Below are 22,789 nucleotides of genomic sequence, written 5' to 3'. Positions count from 1 at the left end.
GCCGGGGAGGTTACAAGGTGATCAGGCTGTCCCACGGGGGGCTCGCAGTCTTCATCCCCATTTTCCAGCTGAGGCAACTGAGGCCCAGAGAAGTGAAGTGACTTGCCCAAAGTCACGCAGCTAAGTGGCAGAGGCAGGACTAGAACCCAGGACCTCTGACTCCGAAGCCCGGGCTCTTTCCGCTGAGCCACGCTGCTTCTCTGATGAAGGACAGCGGAGCATCCGTGGGGCCGAGGGGAGGAGAAGGAGAAGGGTCGGGAATTAATTAATTCATTCAATCGTATTTATTGAGCGCTTATGGTGTGCAGAGCACTGGACTAAGCGCTTGGGAAGCACAATTCGGCAACAGGAGACGGTCCCTACCCGACAAGGGGCTCACAGTCTAGAAGGGGGGGAGACAGACAACAAAACAGAATAAGTAGACAGGTGTCAATACCATCAAAATAAATAGAATTGTAGATAAAACACATCATTAATAAAATAGAGTAACAAATATCTACAAATATACACAAGTGCTGGGGGGAGGGGAGGGGGAGGGCAGAAGGAGGGAGGGGGGCGATGGGGAGAGGAGGAGACACCTGTCTACTTGTTCTGTCTTGTTGTCCGTCTCCCTTCTAGACCGTGAGCCCGATGTTGGGTAGGGACCGTCTCTATATATTGCCGTCTTGTACTTCCCCAGCGCGTAGCACAGTGCTCCGCAGACAGTGAGCGCTCAATCCCTACGACTGAATGGATGAATGAGGAGCAGAGGTCTGGGAAGGCCTCCTGGAGGAGGTGAGCTCTCAGTAGGGCTTGGAAGGGAGGTAGGGGATTGAGGGGTGGGAGGGGGAGAGCGCGCAGAGGGGCGAAGGGAGGAGAAGGTGGGACAAGGAGGGAGACACACACACACACACACACACACACACACACACACACAGGGAGGCACAAAGGGAGACACAAAGACATGCCAAGCAGGACTGGCGGCGCTCCCCGCACCCCCCAGCCGGCTCCTGGCCGCGCCCCGTCTCCCCCTCGCCCTCCCAGCAGCCTTCCTCTCCCTTTTCGCTTTATTCCTGCCTCCCCCCTCCTCCTCCCCTCCCTCCCACCCCCCCACCCCGGCTCTCCCCGCCTCCCCGGTGTCAAACAAAGACGGGGAAAATGCCTGCCCGACCAGCCAGGAGCGCGCAGCCGGTCTGTGGCTAACAAGTGAGTACCGATGGCGTGTTTTTACTAAGCTTCAAGGCCCTTTCTGAACGCTCCATGCTGCCCAGCGCCTCGCAGGAGGGACCCGGCTACAGAGCAGGAGGTGAGATCACCTGAACGCCGCCTTGCCTTTGCCCTCGTCTCCTTGGCTGCCGCATCAGCCCCTTCCCCCAGATGCGTAGAATAACAAGTCGTAATTGTAGTATTTGTTAAGCGCTTACTATGTGCCAAGCACCTGATTTCAGGTCCCCCTCGACAGCACCCCGCCTGCGGTGTGGAGGTCGCCCCCCTCTCTTCATCCCTCCACCACCTCGCCCTCTGCTTCTTTTCCCTTCCCTCCCCACCCCTCTCTCCAAATTTGGCCCTTAGGCTCACACCTCGTCGAGGACTGGCGGAGAACAGCTCCGAAGGCTGGGCGATAAGAGGAGAAGAGGGAAAAGCGAAGATGAGGTCAGGGATAGAGTTGAGCCGCGCGTGTGGCCACGTTGGTGGGTTGGGGGGCATCGGTGGTGGAGAATCCTCCCCTTCTGTCCTGGGCTGGGGCTCCTCGGAGTCGGAAGATTGAGTAACTGGGTGAGGGTGGACAGCGATCCCGAAACCAGAAGCAAGAAGGTTGGGATCGCCCCCCTTTCCAGGAGGCATTCCTCGCCCTCGCTTCTGTTGGGTGGCGTGCAGGTTTCCCGAGAGGGTATCAGGGAAAGTTGGGGATGCCCTGGATTTTGCAGGGAGGCACAAATTTCTTTGTCACCTGCTTGGGTTTTTTGAACTGACGATCCTAGGATTTCATCTGGGGTTTTGTCTCGAGTTGAAGAAAAAAAGGGAAACTCCTGATGGTTTTCGATCCAAGGCATTTATTTCTTCTTTGCTAGATTGCACTGTTGTCCTTAAAATGTCTAATGAAAGATGGCTCCCAAAGTTTTACAGTTTCCAAGGTGAAGTGTTTGATCTGGGCACATACCTGGGCAGAAATCATGAATTCACTCCAAGTCATGCATACAGAGACGCTGTTTTCAGGTGCACAGGTTAGAGAGATGGAGCTCCTGGGAATCAGTATAGAATGTGAAAAGATTCTGTGATTCCTAAAGGGCCAAAACCTTGAGTGAAGAGAAAGTCATGGAACGAGATCCAGGGTCTCTTTCAAAACAAGTGACATGTGAAGCACCTGAACCAGCCTATGCAATTTCTCTATTTTGTTGAATCCAATAATTGGATTCTAGTCTATTTTGAGTCTTGACTGTTGTTTATTCTGAATACCCACCTACCCCTACATGAGCTCTTTTGGGGATTCGGTGATTTTAAAAAGGCCTGCTGTGTTAAAACCATAGATGTAACCTTTTTTTTTTAATCATTTTCCTCACAAAAGACCTGATGTGTTTGCATTATAATAGAAAACAAGATCATGCTTTACAAAAATTTGATGATATCAAATACATTTTAAATGTTTAGTGGATGGTGTCACTGGTTTTATTCATGGGAATGAATCGTACATATATAAACAAAAAAACTGCATTAATGTGGACCTATGTCACTAAGCCTTTATTTTGTAGTGCCTGCAGTTAGAGCTGATTTTCTTTATATAGATCACAGCCATTACTTCCCCTTTGACAAGTGAGAAGAAATCCAAGCTCTCGACTGGCTGAAAAGTGTACCCTTTCACTCTCCATCACTTTATATTGATGCTTGGATCTAATGCTTTAAATAGTTCCATAGCGGTGGTTTTCTTCCAAGGTCTATTCTGCTATATAGGGCCGAGTTATCGTATACTTTAACTCACAGTGGGTAGCTTAAGAGAAGAGAGTTTCCACTTGCAGAGTCTTTAAAAGTGTCTTGATAGAGTATCCTAGGGCATATCTTTCCTTATGGAATTTCGGTCTCCTGGGGATTCTTGGGTTTGCAGATATGAATGAGCTTCTCATAAAGCAGCAAGTCAACGTTTTAAAAGTTGATATATCTTTTCATTAACAGCTGAATTCATGTGAAACTTGGTAAGGTGGGCTGTTCTCACTGCATTGGCACCTCATAATCTCAGTTAGATGAACATTGCCGTTCCAATCAGTTTGAGGCAGAAATAGCTCCATGTCCTTTAGAAGATGATTGATGCTTTCCCCCAACATTTATTTCTTGATTTTTTTTTCTAAAAAGAAATCCATTAATGTTATTTTTGAACAGCTGGGATTAATAATAAATGGTTTTACAGCCACATCCCTGTGTTTGTGAATTGTAGGAGAAGACATAAATTCTCTCTAATGGAGCAAGTATCTCTGAGCAGAGCATGCTGGATGGGCACAAGGCAGGAAGCAAGATTTTTAAAAAATTCTTGATTATTGCTCAATGGCAAGAGTTCTCATTTTCATTTGTTAGTGAAAAATGCAGTTTGTCTAGCTTTAGTCCTAACTAATGCTGTGTTAATATGGGTATCAGCTGCTCTTGTTTATTTGAAAATAATATGCTACTGGCTAAGAGGACATCACAGTAGAAGAGGATGGAAGAAAGGCTCTTTTGCTGGATGGCAGGGAAATAGAATCCAAATGATGGAAAGACTCAATTTCTTGTTTATCGTTAGAATTTCCTCTGTGAAATACCGGTGACTTAATGTGAGCAACATGGCTTATAAAATCCCACGTATCCCAACAAAAAAGAATGCTTTCTTCAAAAGAGCTTGATTGTGAAAGAACTCAAGGAATCATACTGATCTGTGAGCAGGAATGTGTCTATTTGTTGTTATAGTGTATTCTCCCAAGCACTTAGTATAGTGCTTTGCACACAGTAAGTACTCAGTAAATATGATTGAATGAATGAATGTGGATTATACTGACAGGACGGGCAAGTGTAAAAATAAAATTCAACCTGGGTTATAGCAGAGAGGTTAAAGAGGAATTGCTCACTAAATGCTTTAAAATAAAGATTTTGTTTTAGATCATCTCACTTGTAGTCAATACAGCTCTTTTATACCTGTATTAATGAATACTGCATATGGCACTAGATCTCATATTCTAAGAGTTCTAGGTTTCACTCAGTCTCCTCCTACCAAGAAGCGAGTAGACCTAAACAACGCTATATAAATGGTCTTTAATAGTCAATACAAAGGAGTCCATCAACCTTCCCTGGCTCTAACCCTGCCCGCGGTTCACAAACCAGCTCTGACCTAACATTCTTTCTCTGTTGTTGTCAGTGGCGGCACCTGACTTGCTGGATCCTAAATCTGCCACTCAGAACTCCAAACCAAGGCTCTCATTTTCTACGAAACCCACGGTGCTTTCTTCGCGGGTGGAGAGTGACACAACGATTAATGTTATGAAATGGAAGACGGTCTCCACGATTTTCCTGGTGGTCGTCCTCTACCTGATCATTGGAGCCACTGTGTTCAAAGCCCTGGAGCAGCCTCATGAAAGTTCCCAGAGGACCACCATTGTGAATCAGAAACAAGTGTTCATATCCCAACACTCCTGCGTGAATGCGACTGAGCTGGACGAACTCATCCAGGTAACCAGTGAGGAGGATAGGCATTGTTCCATCTTCTCTGAAAAAGAAGAGGCTGGTTTAGAGTTAATGGTTTAATGGTGAGGAAAACACTAGTGGAAAGTACCCTGGGCTGTGCAGGCAATCGGTTCTCTTAAAAACACACAGACAGAAAGCAGGAATGAAGGTGAGCATAGTGGTTTTATGGTGGTTGGACCACTAGGCTGAAGAGCTGCTTTGATTTGTTGTGACCAGTGTGCGTTTATGGCAGGCTCCTTTGCTGCTTACCCAAGGTGTGCCGATTAAACCAGAATTAAAAACAACTTACTTGTCTCCAGAGGAATGGGTGTATTGATTAAACCTGACTTTGTTTTCCTGTGCTTTACTTGCCTGCTATTACAAACTGTGTCAAGAAGCAATTCATCTCCTTTTGGGGAAGTGACTTTTTGACTATCAGTTTTTTGTGTTGAAAACATTTCTCATTCTTTGGACAAAATAGGAATATAACTCCAGAAACCAATCTCCCTCTGAGCATTTTTTCCACAAAAAGGGAAAGTTGGCTCACTGCTTTCCATTATTGTACTAGCCCCATCATAAATCCTGATTTCCCAAACATCTTCCCATCTATCTGTGGAAAATATCTGTTGGTTTTTATTGTCATCATCAATGGTATTTATTGAGTGCTGACCGTATGCAGAGCACTGTGCTAAGCACTTGAGAAAGTACAACAGAGTTGGTAGACATGTTCCCTGCCCACAAGGAATCTAGAGATCTGAAGGTTCTTGACCATCATTCCTGTCACTGATATCCTTAAAGTGTTTCTACACTTCTCCCAAACCCCACCTGGACCCTTGAAATCTCTTGCTCCTAAAGAGTCTGCAGAGTCCAAATCCATTCGCAGGTCCTAGACAACACAAGTATTTTCCCACCCTCCCAAGGCTTTCTATTCTCTGCCCTGGGAACCTGATTCTTTATCAGGTCAGCAGAGACCCTCCCTCACAATTTCTGCCACAGTTGGATCCTCCTTTCCCTCATCTTTTTTTTTTTTTAAATTACAATTCTGATAGTATCTCAAGTGCTTATTACATGTCAAGCAGTGGCATTTCTTAAGCGCTCATTATGTGTCAAGCGTTGTTCTAAGCACTGGGGTGGATAGTTAATCAGATCAGACACAGTCTCTGTCCCGCATGAGGCTCACAGTCTAAGTAGGAGAGCGAACAGGTATTGAATTCCATTTTACAGGTGAGGAAACTGAGGCAGATAGAAGTTGAGTGACTTGCCCAGGGCCACACAGCAGGCGAGTGAGTGCTAGAGTAGGAATTAAAACCCAGATCCACGGGCTCCTAGGCCCAGGCTCTTTCCACTGGGCCATACTGCTTTGCGTAACTCATCCCAGACTGAGCCCCCTCCCTCTCCCCCTCCTCCCGCTCCCCATCCCCCCTGCCTTACCTCCTTCCCCTCCCCACAGCACCTGTATATATATATATATATATATATATGTTTGTACATATTTATTACTCTATTTATTTTACTTGTACATATTTATTCTATTTATTTTATTTTGTTAATAAGTTTTGTTTTGTTGTCTGTCTCCCCCTTCTAGACTGTGAGCCCGCTGTTGGGTAGGGACTGTCTCTATATGTTGCCAACTTGTACTTCCCAAGCGCTTAGTACAGTGCTCTGCACACAGTAAGAGCTCAATAAATACGATTGAATGAATGAATCATCTACCATAGTCTCCAGAGTGCTTAAATATATTGTATTCTCTTCTGCCTTTGGACTGATCAGGTATACTCACCTGAACTCTGGGATTTCTCAGTATTGACCCAGACTCTGAGCATTCTTCCTATCTGCCACAGAGCCTCAAAACTTGCCCTTGTCCTTCCTGGACCCTGTTCCCCTTCCTACCTGAGGCTTCACAATGAGCTGAAGGTGAGTGACAGCAGGGAGTGCCTCATTGGCCTCTAGTGTACTCTCCCAAGAATGTAGTGTACATGGTACTGATTAATGGACCACAGCAAAAAGGTGCCAGTTGTCTGCAGGCTTATGCAGCAGTGTTTAGGATTGTTTTGAGGTGCCTCTAGTGCCTCTGGGGTCTGGAAGGTGGGAAGACTTCAAGTAATTGAAGGTCAGTGGCAAAGGGAAAGGGGGTTAAGATGAACAGGAGTAGAGTAGACTGGGCATGTCTCTCCTCCACTAGAATATAGACTCCTTGTGGGCAGGGATCATGCCTACCAATGGTATTTTTTAATGGTATTTATTAAGTGCTTCCTATATGCCAGGCACTGTACTAAGCACTGGCATAGATACAACCTAATCATGTTGGTCACGGTCCATGCCCACAGTCTTAATCCCCATTTTACAAATAACTGAGGCCCAGAGACGTTTCCCAAGGTCACACAGTTGACAAGTGGCAGAGCTGGGATTAGAACCCAGGTTCTTCTGACCCCCAGGCCTGTGCTGTATCCACTAGGTCATGCTCAACACTACTGTACTATACTCTCCCAAGTCCTTAGTATGGTGTTCTGCACACAGTAAGCACTCAGTGAGTGCTATTGAACGATTGATACCCTGCCTGAATATGCAGTCGAGCAATAGAAGACAACTTGAGGGGGTGAAAAGGTGTTTTGGGGAAAATGTGAGTGTGGAGGAGTGATCCCCCTTCTAGACTGTGACCCCAATGTTGGGTAGGAACTGTTTCTATGTGTTGCCGACTTGTACTTCCCAAGTGCTTAGTACAGTGCTCTGCACACAGTAAGCGCTCAATAAATACAATAAATACGATTGATTGATTGATCTCAAGGTAAGTAGGACTACAGCAAGTTTAGGCATCCTTTGGACTTGTGGCAGGTTTATGTGATGTGCGTGGGGTAGGGCGTGAAGCTCAAATCCACCCATTTTCATTTGGGGACAGATGCAAGTATTGTTCAGATTTGGACATTCTATTCTCATCAATCTTTTTGGAGGATGGGAAGACCTTTACAGCTTCATTGACTTTTGCTGATGATTGAGTTGCATTTGCTTATGGGTTGGATTTGCTTCATTTCCGTTTGATTCACGTTTTTCCCTGTTCAGCATTTCCCACTAATTAGGGTTGCTGCCTCTACTGAATGTTTTACTTTCCCAACTCCTATACTTTAAAAAAAGTTATTTTGTTAGCTTGAATGTAATTCTGCAGATGCACAGAACTTCTACAATGAAATGTTTCAAAGTTGTCAGGATGAATAGATTGTACTGTTGGCTGTCACCAGGCTAAAATTGGTGCCAAGGAGAAAGAAAGAGAATGTAAGGCATTAGCATCACTGTTGAGTGTCAGAGAGAAGCATTTTAACTCGAAAATCTAGTTGATGTGTTAAAGTTGTCAGATTTAATTTTGTTCTAAGCGGGGTTGTCAGTCTTTGGTCTTCTATCCTGCTACCTTTATGTGTACTTAGATTTAGAGTTCATTTGCTGGACTCAGTCTTTACTTCTACAAGGCTTCACGGATTGGTAGTAAAGCAGGAAGAGAGATTTTTATCTTTTCATTCTTTTTTCACAGCCGGTTCAAATAAATCCTTTTTTAGAGTGACTGAGATAGCAAGCTCACATGTGAAATAAATTGGAAGCTGTCATTCCAGTTCTAGATGGAAAGACCACTGTCCTAAATAGACCAAATTCTCCCAACATCAGCAAACTTTCTCCTCCTTCCTTTAGTACAAAGATCTGAGATTATTTTGTCCTTGTTGTTCTGGCTTTCTTGCTATTAGGACAGAGAGGAAAAACACTTTGGGCACAATTTTCCAATTTTGAAACTCTTATATTGAAAATCCATGGTTTTGAGTTATAAGCTAAAAGTGTTTATTGGTGAAGAATTAGGTAATACTGATAGAGTGCTTTGGAGTAAGGAAGTGATATGTGAGTACTAAGTGTCATTGCATCAGTTTGAGTGTTTTTTTAAGAAGTTCTCTGAAGAAAAGTTAGCTGAAACGTAATGGATACTAGGATATTCAGTAGTTACAGTGATCAGTGGAGAAAGTAAATTATGGTAATTATTCACTGTAGTACACTCTTAAATAGACTGTGGCTGATTATTCATTGAGTTTAAAATGCAGTGAAGTATAAGAGATTTAAATTTAATTTTAAATCCAGTGTCCCTGTCTCTAGAAAGACAAATAGGCATGCTTGGAGCCAGGACTAATAGATGCAAGTGCAGGCTAAACTTTAATTAGCAGTTCTTCTCAGTGACCCTTGGTCAGGCTGGCTACATTCTGTCCTTTTCCTGTCCCAGAGCTCCTCTGATTGGTTTCTGTATTAGTTGGGCCAAATAGGAGGCATTTCTCACTTTTTGTCTGCCGGTGCTCTGTGAACTCATTTCTCCACCTCTAGCAAGTTGATGGGCAAATTAAAGACTGAACATCACATTTTGGTTCCTCTGCCCTTTTAGAAACTTCTTCCGCCACCTATATGTCTGTGATTCCTTAAAACATAGGGTCTTGGTAACTTTTTACTGATAACCAATATCATTCATTATTTTCTTTTGCGAGATAGTGCCACGTTCAGACTCAAGATTAGCGGAGCAAAGCTGGGCTGGAAGGACGGTGGGCAAGAGCCCTGTCTGAAACATAAAATGGGGGTGGTCTCTGTGTAGAGAGGTGGTGGTCCTTACCCTTATGGGCTCCAGAAAACCCACCCACAAAGGTAACATGACCATATAGCCTGCATTGCATATCATTAATTAATCAATAGTGGTTATTGAATGCCTTCCATATACAGAGCGCTTGGGAGAGTACAGTAGAATGAGTAGACATGATTCCCACCCTCAAGAAGCTTTCAGTCTAAGGAACTAATATTGGACCATCTACCTTGCCATCTGGAAGGTGGCAGTTGTAGGACTCCCAAAAGACTCAGTCTCAACGCAACCAGCAAAAACAGAGTCAGAAAGGCCATTGAGGTGCATTCAGCTCCAGCACTTGGAGGTGAAGGCAGAGAAAGTGTAGTCATTTCTCTCAGGGTTTCTCCCACCTCCCACTATGCTCATTGCTGCTGCCAAGATTGCTTCCACCTCTTCTTCCATTTCTGTCATTGCCACAGCCTGCTTTCGGTACATCGGGGGAAGTGTCCATTCGGCTTATATTGTACCTACCTCCTTGAAGTAAATACCACCATTGTCACTATTATCATTATTATTATGGCAAAAGCAGCAGCATGGAGACACAGGGGCAGAGGAAGAATAAGAACAGTCTAGAGACTTAAGCTCATTATGGACAAGGAATGTGTCTGCTAATGCTGTTGTAATGTACTCTCCCAAGTGCTTAGTATAGTGCTCTGCACATAGTAAGTGCTTAACAAATACCGTTGATTGATTGATAGGAGACTAGAGACTATCAATTTCCTAGCCTCCTAAAAAAATGTATAAATGGAGTCAAAGTGGGAGAGATTTTTGATTGAACAAAGCAGGAAGAAATTTTCATCTGTCAAGGTGATGAAACACTGGGATGAACTACTGAGAAAGATTGTGGAAATTCCATCCTTAGGGATGCTTAAGGAAAAAAAGACAAAAATCTGTCCTGGAATGTTCAGTTATTCACTTGCTTGGTGGCAAGGACTGAGCCAACTGATCTCTTGATGTCCCTTCTAGCAATCATCGATGGTATTTACTGAATGCTTGCTGTGTGCATGGCAGTGTACTATACAGAACAACAGAGTTGGTAAACATGTTCCCTGCCCACAGTGAGCTTACAGTCTAGAGGGGAAGAATGTACATGCACCCAGCCCCACAGCACTTATGAACCCATCTTTAAGTTATTTTATTATAAAATATTTATTCATCTTCATATTAATGTCTGTCTCCCCCTCTAGACCGCAAGTTCATTATGGGCAGGGAGTGTGTCTGCCAACTCTGTTGTACTGTACTCTCCCAAGTGCTCAGAACAGTGCTCTGCACATATTATGTGCTCAATTGATACCATTGATTGATGGATAAGTGCTGTGGGTCTGAAGGTGGCATATGGAAAGTTGGGGGAAGCCCTGGTCTCCATCTATCGGTTGTGAGCTCTGGAACTCCAGTGATAAGGGACCTCTGCTCTCTGTGATGATCTTCTATTCAGCTTTGGTTGAAAGGTGACTCACAGAAATGGGTGGGTGATGATTGCATGGAGTTTCGGAGGGACCTTTTCTATCAGTGGAATTTATTGAGTGGTTATTGTGTGCAGAACTCTATACTGAGCACTTGGGAGAGTCCAATAGTTTCCTCCACAAATGGTGGTTTTGCAGTCATCCAGTTGCTGGGAATAGCCCTGCCCAATCTGCTTAAAGGCAAAAGCAACTCCCTAATAATCCTGCACAGCTTCCTGAAACAACCACCCTTAGCTATGTATGCTCCTGACATTTTCTGGCTCTAGTCTATCTAGTTGAATGGAAGAAAACTGTTTACTTTTTGTTGCTGTTCTTTTTTAATTCGTTGCTAATTTCTTGTTTTTACAAGAATGAAGGGAATACCCCTCTGACTCTTACTAAGCCACTTACTGTCCTGTTTTAAGATCACTTCTGAAAAGGATGAGGGCACGATAGTGTCTGCCTGCTGCTGAGATCTCAGAGCTTTTCTGTTCTGGGACTAAAGACTACACCTAGGAATGCTGGGTACAGGAGGACTGGATGAAAGAGTGTGGATGATTTACTACAAAGCATCACCACTACTGCAAAAAAAAACCAAACCCAAAGCACCCCAATCATACAAACAAAGAAACCCTCCAAAAATAACCAAACTCAGGACAGGACCAGCTGCAGTATGGACTATACCTTCTCCCTCTTAACCATTAGTGTCTGAGAAGTGCTCATCACAAATAACAAGGAGCCAGAGAAGGTGCATTATAGGGCATAATGTGCAAGAGATTCTAACTGTGACAAATTCATGGTTACAATTTCACGGTCAGCAATAGTACCTTCAAGTTGAGGAATAACTATTTACTAGATGAAATCTACCCTGGTCTGGCCCAGGTTTGGCATTTCTTATGTTCTACAATTCTCATGTTCTTACTAAAGCTGTTTAAAACATCAAGATTGCTCCTGAATGATTCTGGTATCTCCCCAACAAAGAAATCAGCATGGACCTCTGCCCACTTGCATAAGTCTTTAGGTAAGAGTTTCGTGAGAGAGAATATTCTTTTGCTAAGAGGATGTGGCTTTGAGTTTGTTTTTGTAGGCTTAGTGATGGGTTGTGTTGAGTTCCTTTGCAGCTCCCTTGTAACCAACAGAATGCATTTCAGGATGACTAGTGGAGGTATGGCTGTAATCTATAGTCACATCATAGCATAATAACAACTACAGCATCTATTAAGAGCTTACCTTTTGCTAGAAACTGGGGAAGATGCAAGACAGTCAGATTGGTCACAGTTCTTGTCCCACCCACAGCTCACTGTCTAAAATGGAGGAAGATCAGGTAGTTGAGGATAGAGAGGCATAAAGAGTTTAAGTGATTTGCCCAAGGTCACACAGCAGGCAATTACTGGAGCAGGCACCAGAATAATCTCCTCTCCACTAATTTTCTTGTCTCCCTAAACAGTAATGTGTCTTCCAACTCTATTGGATTGTACTCTCCCAAGTGCATAGTACAGTGTTCTGCACACCCAAGCATTCAGTAAATACTATTGATTACTCGATCCCAGTCCTATGCTCTTTTCCACTAGGTCACCCTGAGAGTTCTCATTCAGTAAGAGGCATGATCATTGTACCTTTTTCCTGTGCCATTATTGAGGGTGGTACTTCTGTTGACTATTCATTGGGTGGGGGTCTTTTTCATTAGTTGACAGAAATTGCTTGGAGTTAGTCATTAAAAGTAGAACAAAATAAGCAAAAACAACACACACACACACACACACACACACACACACACACTCAAACTCATCCACCCACACACATTCACACATAAATGGTCACTCAGACTCATTCTTTCATTTACAGAGCCTGATCTATTTACTGACACAGATATCCTCATGTGCCAACCTTGACTTGATTCTTTTATTCACCCTGCTCCTGTTCAATAAAAACCCTACTTTTTATAGGAGTGGGTGTGGTTATATTCCTTTTCCTAAGAGTTAAGTTAATGGGAGATCAAATAGGAAATTGTTGCAAATAAACATTACCAAACAACTGTGAAACTTTCCTAGCCGCTGCTTCCCTTCTCCTCTCCAACAAAGAGGGCTTCATTGCAGAGCAATTATGGTTTCCTGCTAAGAACTGCTCCTTCACCAATATTCTTGGGAGGGCATCTAGTCTGCTGCTCAGGTGAGGGCACAGGAAATTCAAATTTTGAATGCATGACCAAGCAATTTGTTGTAAACTAAGTTAAAATTAATTTTGCATCATCTGAAAAGATCTATAATGAAGAAAGTTGCCTCATGGACTTGATTTGAAGCACTTTTGCAAGGTGTGCAACTTGCTTACAATCTTAGCTTTCTAATAGGGTACTTCTGCTGGTTAATTATTTTCATTAGCATTAACAACCTCTTTTAAAGACTTCCTTTAGGTAATCTTAAAATAACTTGTCTTTTGGCGATTAGCCATGGCAATGGAAATATTTATAATTATCAGTAATAATAATGGTGAAATAATGATGTTGATGCATGCGTCTTGAAAGACGATTTTTAAATGGTGTTCACTCAGTTGGGTATCTCATTTTTTATTCTAGATGAAATGGCTATGCAATTAAAGTTTTCTAAGTTTCAGAAGCTGAATGTTTTTGCTTGTGTTTTGCATTCCTGCAGATAAGTTGATAAGATTTGGCATTGAAAAGTTGATTTGTTCATACCCCAAGCTGATAAAACTCATATTTAGTAATTCACCTTTAAAGCTAAAATTGGTATTTTTAAAACACCAATTTCTGATGCAGATTTATAGTGGTGGGAGAGGCACCCCAATCAATTGCTCATATTAAGTGAGCACATACTCTGCAGAGCACTGTACTAAGCACTCAGGAGAGTACAGTAGAATTAGTTGACATAATCCCAGCCCTCGAAGATCTTACAATCTGGTGGGAGAGTCGAACATTAAAATAAATTATAGCTAGGGGAAGCAGCAGAGTATATGTACATATGTGTTCTGGGGGTGATGTGAGGTTCTAAGTGTGTAGAAGACATGGACCCAAATGCGTAGGTGATGCTGAGGGAGGGGAAATACTGTGGGAAGATGAGAGGTGAGTTTGGAGAAAGCTTCCTGGAGAAGATATGATTTTACCCGGGTTTTGAAGAAGGGGAGAGAAGTGATCTGCCAGATACGAAGCGGGAGGGATGGCCAGGAAGAAGGGAGGGCATGAGTAAGAGGTTGATGGTGAGAAAGATGGGATTGATGTTCAGTAAGTAGCTTGGCATTAGAGGAGCAGAGAGGATTGGGTTGTAAGCTCCTTGAGGGCAGGGATCATATCTCTATTGTATGTACTCTCCCAATGCTTAGTATGTGCTCCCCACATAGTAAAATTCTTAATAAACATCACTGACTGATTGACTGATGGATTGGTTGTAGTGGGACAGGAGCGAGTATAGGAAGGTAAGAGGGAAATCTGCCAGGAGACATACTGATCAGCAGGAGGGACCAAGATGATTTGGAACCTCTCTCCTCTATGCCCAAAGAAGCACTCCCTACTAGTTCTCACAGGAGGGGTGTTTGTGGGACTAGGGGCACCACTGTTCAACTGGCTCTGGATGGAAGCCAACTTGCTGCTGTGGGAAGGGGAACACCTGCCTTTTTCTTCTTCAATGGACATCCCATGACTTGGCTTGTTACCAGCCTGCAGGCAGCTGGCATTTTGTTCTTTCACATTTCTTCCAGGGTTGAGAAGTGAAATGTTCTAGAATGTTTTGAGAGCAAGGATCAATGTTGTGGCATTTTGAAAAATTAGAAAATGTATATGTCTATGCATAAGCAGTCTGGCCATTGGTTTGGGGCGGGCCGGAAGGCCAGGGAGGAGGAACAAAACGAACCCAGGACCCAAGATGGAATTTCCTAGGTTAGGACTTCGTGATAAGGTGAAGTTCAGGGCAAGTGGGACTTCCTGGGGAGAGGTTTCCTGGGTGGGGCCTCCAGATGAGAGTTTGTGGTTGCAGAAAATCCAGGACATTCCAGGTTCTGTTTCTTTCAGAGCCTGGGTGAGGTTTTATGGAGTCTCTGGAGAGCCCACCTCTGACTCAGAAACAGGATCCAGGGGGCGGGGCAGGCTGGAGGGGAGCCAGAAAGCCTTCTGCGGCCTATTTCTGGCCCTAAGGTGGGTTCCTTACTAGATTTTATTTTCTGAGCAGAAACCGTATCCAGGAATGCCCTGGCACTCTTGTAACCCCACACGAGGATGGAGTTTCTGCCACTTCTGAGTTCTGGAATGGAGTCTGAATCATAGTCATACCCTCTAGGTGCCCCCCACCTCACTTCAATCTGGGAGTATCCAGACTCCCCTGCAGATTTGAATTCTGGGAAGGAAGCAGATTAAATTTACCCAGCTTTCCACAAGGAGCTCAGTGTTGTAGGACAGTCGGAAAGCCAAGACACGTCTGGATCTCTTTTCTAGTCCTTGAATCTTCAAAAGTAGCAGAAACACAAATTAGAAGGATAAAAATTATGATGAATTTCACCACTTCAGGGCAAATCAGATGAAAAAGGTACTTTTTGCATCATTCTTTTCAAGGTTAATGTAATGACTCACCTTAAATTCATTCAATCATATTTATTGAGCACTTACTGTGTGCAGAGCCCTGTAGTAAGTACTTGGAGAGTACACTACAGGAATAGAGAGAAACAATCCCTGCCCACAATGGGCTCATAGTCTAGAGATGTCTTCTCTGATTTCCAGCTGCTCGGTCTCCTCATCGCTGTACCCTTTCTCAACTACAGAAAGCAAGATCTGGGAAATCTGTATGAATACTAATGTAGCTAAGTGAAAAAAAAACTGAATCAGAAGTTGGAAGACTTGAGTTTTAGACCTGCCATTCATAATCCCTTGCTGAGTGATTTAGGAGTAGACAAATAGACTCTCTCTCCTTCAATTTCCTCCTTATCTTTTCTCTCCTCACCTCCAAAATGTTGGGGTGGCTTTACTTATCTTTTTTAATGGTATTTGTTAAGCACTTACTATATGTCAAGCACCATTCTAAGTGCTGGGGTAGATCCCAGCGCTTAGAACAGGGCTTTGCACACAGTAAGCACTTAATAAATACCTCATTATTATTATTATTATACAAGTTGAACAGGTGGGACCCGATTCCTGTCCCACATGGAGCTCAAAGTCAAATAGGAGGGCAAACAGGTATTGAATCCCTATTTTACAGTTGAGAAAACTGAGGCACAGAGAAGCAAAATGACTTGTCCAAGGTCTCACAGTAGACAAGTGGTGGAGCCAGGATTAGAACTCAGGTCCTCTGGTTCCCAGGCCCATGCTTTACCCACTAGAGCACGTTGCTTCTCCATATCCAACATGGCCTGCCGCTGATGTCAGTGCCAGCGATAGGGACTATGTCCAACTTGATTATATTGTGTCTACTCTAGTGCTTAGTATGGTGCTTGCCACATAGTAAGTGCTTAACAAATTCCACAATTTTCATTATGTGTACAGGGATATAAAGAAGAGGGAACAGGTTTATATATGGAGAATATATAGCATGTTCTTCCTCCATTTCATGCCCAGCCAAGAAAATAATCTTAATAACTTGCCAGGAATAACTTATTTATGAAGACCCTTTGGGTAAGTAGGACTACTCTTGTAAAATCCTTTAAATATTCTATCTGTCTGAACATGATATAGCAAATACTAAGAAATTCAAATGAACCCCAACTTCATTTGGTGTGTGGAAAGTGGGAATGAGAGTTAGTTTGGGAAACTGTCTTGGTTTTCCTAAACCCATCATGGCTGAGTATTCATTCATTCAATCGTATTTATTGAGCACTTACTGTGTGCAGAGCACTGTACTAAGTGCTTGGGAAGTACAAGTTGGCAACATATAGAGACGGTCCCTACCCAACAGCAAGCTCGAGTATCCACATCTAACATACCATATACTATTCTAACTCTAGTTGCAGCTCATAAGCACTTAGTACAGTGCTCTGCACACAGTAAGCGCTCAATAAATACGATTGAATGAATGATAACTCTGTTTCTGTAGCACATCAGTGTGCCACCTCCCTTTCCAAGTCATCCACACTCGCCTTCACCAGCCTGGAGTGCCCATGACATCATACTGCACATCACTAAGCTAAGATCTAGGTGCAGTGTTTCACATTTTTCTCTCAATTAATCCTAGCATTTTTGCAGAAAGCAAATAAGCTATTTGCCAGAGGGTAAGGAAATTGGTTTCCTTGACAAATAAGGTGGAGTTGCATTTTCTAGCCATGGAGAGTTGCTGTTGGTGGTGATGTTGCTGTTGGGTAGGGAACGTCTCTATATGTTGCCAACTTGTACTTCCCAAGCACTTAGTACAGTGCTCTGCACACAGTAAGCATTCAATAAATACAATTGAATGAATGAATGAGTGAATGGTGATCGTGCAGGCTCCCATCAAGAATGACAGATGAGCTTCAGGCTTGAGATTTAGAAACAAGAACTTATGATAAAATGCTAGTTGGATATCATTTAGAAAAGTGATGCTATGTAATATGATTACAGTCACAGATTCCCACAACCTTAGATCTTTTCTCATTTTTTAGCCTATTCTGGGGTCTTTCAGGAACCTACCCCTAGGTGGGCGAGGGGAAGTTGGAGTTCATTTGAACTGCTTAGTATTTTCTGCATTGCGTTCAGAAAGATAATATATTTAAGAGATTTTACAAGTCCTATTTACCCAAAGGGTTTTCAAAAATAAGATATTCCTGGCAAGTGATTATTAAGATTATTTCCTTGGCTGGGCAAGAACCGGAGGAAGAACATGCTAGCTACTTGAAAGAAATGAGCTATGAAAATCATTATCTTGGAATCTAAAATGCATACTGTTCGTGACAAAATTGTAAATAAGGTTGATCTGTAAGCTATAGTTTTTGTAAACCTTCAGTTTGTAGAATTGCCATTCCACCTTGAGTCAAATGAAAGTGGTGACCGTTACTTTAAGTCTAGAAAGGGAAGGATGTAGTCTAGGTTGTTAGCCACAAACACCATCAACTGTTGGTCTTTTCCAGGCACTAAACTAATAGGGTTTATGAAGGTCAGGTCCATTGAGGTGGTTGGTCAAGGTGGCATAAAAAAATTTGGGAAGCTATTCTACAAGAGAAAGAGGGAAGAGGACATTGGGAGAAAAAATGATCAGAAGTTCCCCCTCCCCATGTGAAGAAGACCTCCAAACAAAATAGAGAACCCCTTCTTAACAGATCCTCTCTCCCAAGAAAATACCTCCTGAGCCCATAGGAAAATTCAACTCTGCCCCAGAGTCACGGGTAGACCTTTCATTTTCATGAGGTGTAAATGAGTACACCCCCTCAAACACAATGAGGAAAATGGCCCGAGTATATTCATTAGGCAAGATAAAAATAGCTTCAACATCTTGGCGAAGTAAGGGAGACGTTTAATTTTAAATTTGGCCTCCAAAGAATAAAAAGGAGGGAAACTGTTTCTCTTGAAGAACAATATAGTCCTTTCAAAATTATGAAAATGATAGCATTTTTGTCAAGAATGCTGCTTAATGAGATCTGTCTGAAAATGTATTAGGGATTTGGGGGAATAATTCGTTGGGAGATAATATAAGGTTTTTCAGAGCTTTTTCAGATACTGCGATCTCCATTTTCACTTAAATAGCTTTATACGAAACAACAACAACAGAAAAACAGTAGCACACATTAGCCATTTGGCTTAAAGGAAGTTCTCTAGGGAAATCTTGAAAATGCACTGCCTAACCAGATTCTAAAAATAGTATACTCAAATCACTTCTGTTCTGCATAAATTACACAAATGTACCACTTCTTGTTCTTCTCTAAGAGAAATCACTAATATTCTTCTAAAATATCCCATTACGATGGAAGGACTGAGTAATGGAAAGCAAATTTGACAAATATGCCCAGTTTGAAAAATCTATCTTTAAAATTTTCTTGAGAAATTGAGACTATTACATTAATATTCTAACCCCTGTCAAACCATTTTAGCAGCAGACTGGCCGCTCAGTGCATCATTACTGAACTCTCTTCTCTTTCCTGGGTTTTAGGTGTTTTCTTCAGTTATTTTTCCTCCAATTTTGGAAGCAGGAAATAAAGGTCTTATTAATATTGTTATTATTATTAGTGGAGAGAAGGGGAGGAAATAAAGAATGGCCAAAATGTCTGGGGAGCACTTACCCAGGACTGTTTGGGGAAGGAAAGGCAGGAGAGCTGGTGAAACACAGGGAGAAGCATGGGCCAAAGTTTATAATAATTGACCAACCTTCTGCTACAGAATCAAACTCCTGGGAATGAGGGAGAACTCCCCTTGCTCACTCCCTCCCCTTTCAAATTCTCTGGACTATCGTGTTCCCATTTTTAAAGTCCTCCTGAAAAACCACTTCTTCGAGGATACGTTACCCAATTAAATTCCACTTTTCCAGATGGACTGATCTTAAAAGCCATTCACTGTCTTATGCTGTCCAGTCATTTCCGACCCATAGCGACACCATGGACGCATCTCTCCCAGAGTGCCCCACCTCCATCTGCCATCGTACTGGTAGTGTATTCATAGAGTTTGCTTGGTAAAACTACAGAATTGGTTTACCATTGCCTCCTTCTGCTCAGTTAACTTGAATCTCTGGCCTCGACTCTCTCCCACACTGCTGCCACCCAGCACAGGAGAGTCTTGACCTGTAGCACATTGCCTTCCACTCGCTAGCCACTGGCCAGGCCAGGAATGGAATGGGTGTGCCTCTGCGTGACTCTCCCTCCCATAGTCGAGACTGGTAGAGTACTGGAAATTCTCCAGGTGCGACCTTGAGAAGGTAAAAACCATTCATAGACATATGCATAAATCAACCTATGCTCTCCCCTTATTAATTCACTTATATATTACATTTATTCATTTCTCTATATTCTTGCTATTTCCACTTGTGCCGATTTTTCCTCTCGTCCAGTGTATGTAAGTAATATGTCCACCTAGCTCCGTTAGATCCTCTGTTAGTCTGTAAGCTCCTTGGGAGCAGGGGTTGTCAATAATACCACCAATTGATTTATTGATCATCTTCCTCTTCCAATTCTTCCAACTGTAAGCTCCTAAAAGGCAGGGAATATGCCTTTTACTTCTGTTGTACTCAGCCAAGCACTTAGTACACTGGTCTGTGCACAGATGATCAATGTATACAGCATTGCACTAGCAGCATGGCCTGTTGGAAACAGCTCAGGTGTGAGAATCAGAGGACCTCTGTTCTAATTCTGGCTCTGTCAATTGCTGTGTGACCTTGGGCAAATCACTTAACTTCTCTGTGCCTCAGTTTCCTCAACTGTAAAATAGGTATAAAATACCTGTTCTCCTTCCTATTTAAACTGTGAGCCCCATGTGTTACAGGGACTGTATCAGACCTAATTAACCTGTACCTACCCCAGCACTTAGAACAGTGTTTGACACATAGAAAACACTTAACTAAACATATATATATATATATATATATATATATATCAAGGAGAAAACAGCCAGGCCAAGAACGAGTTATTTGCGCACATTTTGGATCAATGAGTCATATTGTAGATTCTCTCATATTTCCAATGTGTTTATCTGAAGTTCTTTGGGAGGCAAACAGTTATTTATAAGTAATAAGTTAATATATTAAAAAATCTATCATACACCCCCACTTTAAATTTAACTAGATATACCTTCAAATGATGCAGAATTTACAGATTCAAATGTTAAAAAGTTTGGTTGAATATTTTGCATTCTTAATACGGTTACTATCTGTCATTCACACTTTTGTGCATTTTTCTAGCTGGTATTCAAATCAGATTTGTATAGTATGTTATTTTGCGCTTAACACAAACAGACCTTGAATGATTTTTAATATTGATAACAAATGCATTCATCATATCTTATCTGGTTCATAATTATTTAATATTTGATAGCAAACAATGTAAATGTCACAAAAATCTGTTCATATTGAAGTGTTGTGTTAAGCTAAAATTGTAAATTTCTAGCAAAAAAGTAAACATAACTGACTCCTTTTTTTGATCATGTAATTTTGTGAATAGAAAAATATGTATGATTTTAACTATATTTCATGTATACTGACAAGTTTCTTTTTAAACTTGCAGCAAATAGTGGCAGCAATAAATGCAGGAATTATACCTTTAGGAAACACCTCCAATCAAATCAGTCACTGGGATTTGGGAAGTTCCTTCTTCTTTGCTGGCACTGTTATTACCACCATAGGTAGGACACAACTTATTTTATTCTGGTAAAGTTTGTGTGTGACAATTTATTTTTATTAGAAATTTGTTCTGCCAACATTTGGTAATTTTTTTCTGTTTGTCATCTTGCTTCATCTTGTAGGAAAATAAATCCTGTGTGATTTTGAATGAGGAAAAAAAGCTTTTGAAATGAGTTGGCTACTACGAAGTCAAGATTTCTAGTTAAATTCAATGCTTTATCAATCAATGGTATTAGTTGGGCACTTACTGTGAATTGTTTTTACAGATAGAGTGCAAAGCAGATCAGTCAAATAGAAGACTCTTAACTTTGAGGAGCCTAACCTTAACTTTTTTTTAAATCACTGATTTGATCTTGCTGAGATGAAGAGCCCTCTGAGTTCTCAATTTAATTTATGGGAAAGGATTCTGATGCAGTTTTAGGCCTATTAAATAATAGATTGATCTATATCCTTACATGGTCCTTCAATGATACTTGTGTTCTTACTCTATGAAGAACATTCTTCTGTGTGCTTGGGAGAGTAGAAATAGAGTAAGATACAATCCCTGCTCTCAAGGAGCTTACAGTCTAGTGGAGGAGACAGTCACTAAACTAAATTTCAGGTAAGGGAAGCAACTGATTATAGGATATGTACATATGTGAGCCCATTGTGGGCAGGGATTGTCTCAATTTGTTCCTGGATTGTACTTTCCAAGCGCATAGTATAGTGCTCTGCACACAGTAAGCGCTCAGTAAATACGACTGAATGAATGAATATGTGCTGTAGGCGTGGGACTTGTGGCGTAGTCTATCAATCGTATTGAATTCTTACAGTGTGCCGAACACTATACAAAATGCATAGGTGATAAGGTAGGGATAAAAAGTAGTGGGGGAGATGAGAGCTTGGACAGGGAGGGTAATTTATATGCACTTTATTTCAGGGGTCATTTTTATTTATATTTATATGATGTTGTTGCTTGAGTTACCTGGAGTGTGTACCAAATACATTAGTTTTCCCGTATTTCAGTTACAGGTGATTAGTGAATTAGAGGTAGCTTTGAGTAGCCTCGGGAAGGACAGACATTGGTAAATAAACTGGAGGAAGTGAATATTATATAATACAAGTTTGGGCATGGAGTAAGGGTTTGAAATTTGGTCCTACCTGGTCTGAGAGGAGGCTTAGAGGGCAGGGCTATTGACTAGTCATTGGGAATTTAGCCAACCCTGAGGGGAAGGATGACATGAGTAGCCTGCTATTGAAGAAACTATTCCCAGGCCTGGGGCAACAACTTAGAATTCTGGACATTCCTGAGAAATTTTTGAGATTTTCTTAGCCAGTTGTGTAGATTCAAATCATAATCTGTAGAGGGGACAGTCCGAATTATGGAGTACTCACTGTTGGCTCTCAGCCAGTCCTGTGCTTCCTTGTTACCCTGCTTTATAGGTTTTTTTTTTAAAAGTGTGCAATTGCAAATTATACTATTTCAGCCACTGATTATAACTCAATTTAACATTGAGTTCCAGTCTTACAGGTTATGGTTATAGATTGGTTAAGGAGGCAAATGTCATGATTCCAGCATTTTTAATCAAACTCCTGAACAAGAGGAAGTAGAATAATTCTAAACTAATTGTGATTTAAACTTTGTTTCTCTGGGAACTGCTTGTTACATCCTGTAATTTTATGTCATTATAATGAATCCCCTGCAAGGTTTTGCTGCTTGTGGGTTACATTGCAATGAACTATCTCTGCATTTTGACTTTGCTTTAATGATGGTGGTGAGAGAAGAAAGAGGCTCACTTTTAGAGGGCCCTGTCCTGTTTTTTTTCCAGGATAATCAGATCAAAAGTTGGGCT

At 42.0% G+C, this 22,789-nt stretch overlaps 1 protein-coding gene and 1 non-coding gene across 3 annotated transcripts in view; one reads left to right on the top strand and one right to left on the bottom strand.

Moving 5' to 3' along the window:
• The first annotated feature begins 1,125 nt into the window (after positions 1-1,125).
• The window catches only part of KCNK2 (potassium two pore domain channel subfamily K member 2), a 93,950-nt gene continuing 72,286 nt past the window's right edge, over positions 1,126-22,789 (top strand). The window contains exons 1-3 of one of the 2 annotated variants that reach the window (XM_038761086.1): positions 1,126-1,185; positions 4,355-4,665; positions 20,842-20,959. In XM_038761086.1, coding sequence (XP_038617014.1) covers position 1,185; positions 4,355-4,665; positions 20,842-20,959 — 430 coding nt within the window. In that variant the 5' untranslated portion in view covers positions 1,126-1,184. The other variant, XM_038761085.1, reaches the window with a different exon arrangement.
• LOC119941085 lies at positions 19,406-19,543 on the bottom strand. The gene has a single exon (XR_005455118.1). It is a non-coding gene; the product is annotated as a small nucleolar RNA SNORA7 (small nucleolar RNA).

The sequence above is a fragment of the Tachyglossus aculeatus genome, chromosome 19 (genome assembly GCF_015852505.1).
Source record: "Tachyglossus aculeatus isolate mTacAcu1 chromosome 19, mTacAcu1.pri, whole genome shotgun sequence".
NCBI classification, from domain to species: domain Eukaryota; kingdom Metazoa; phylum Chordata; class Mammalia; order Monotremata; family Tachyglossidae; genus Tachyglossus; species Tachyglossus aculeatus.
Note: the sequence above shows the minus strand (reverse complement) of the source record. Positions and strands in the feature narration are given on the sequence as shown.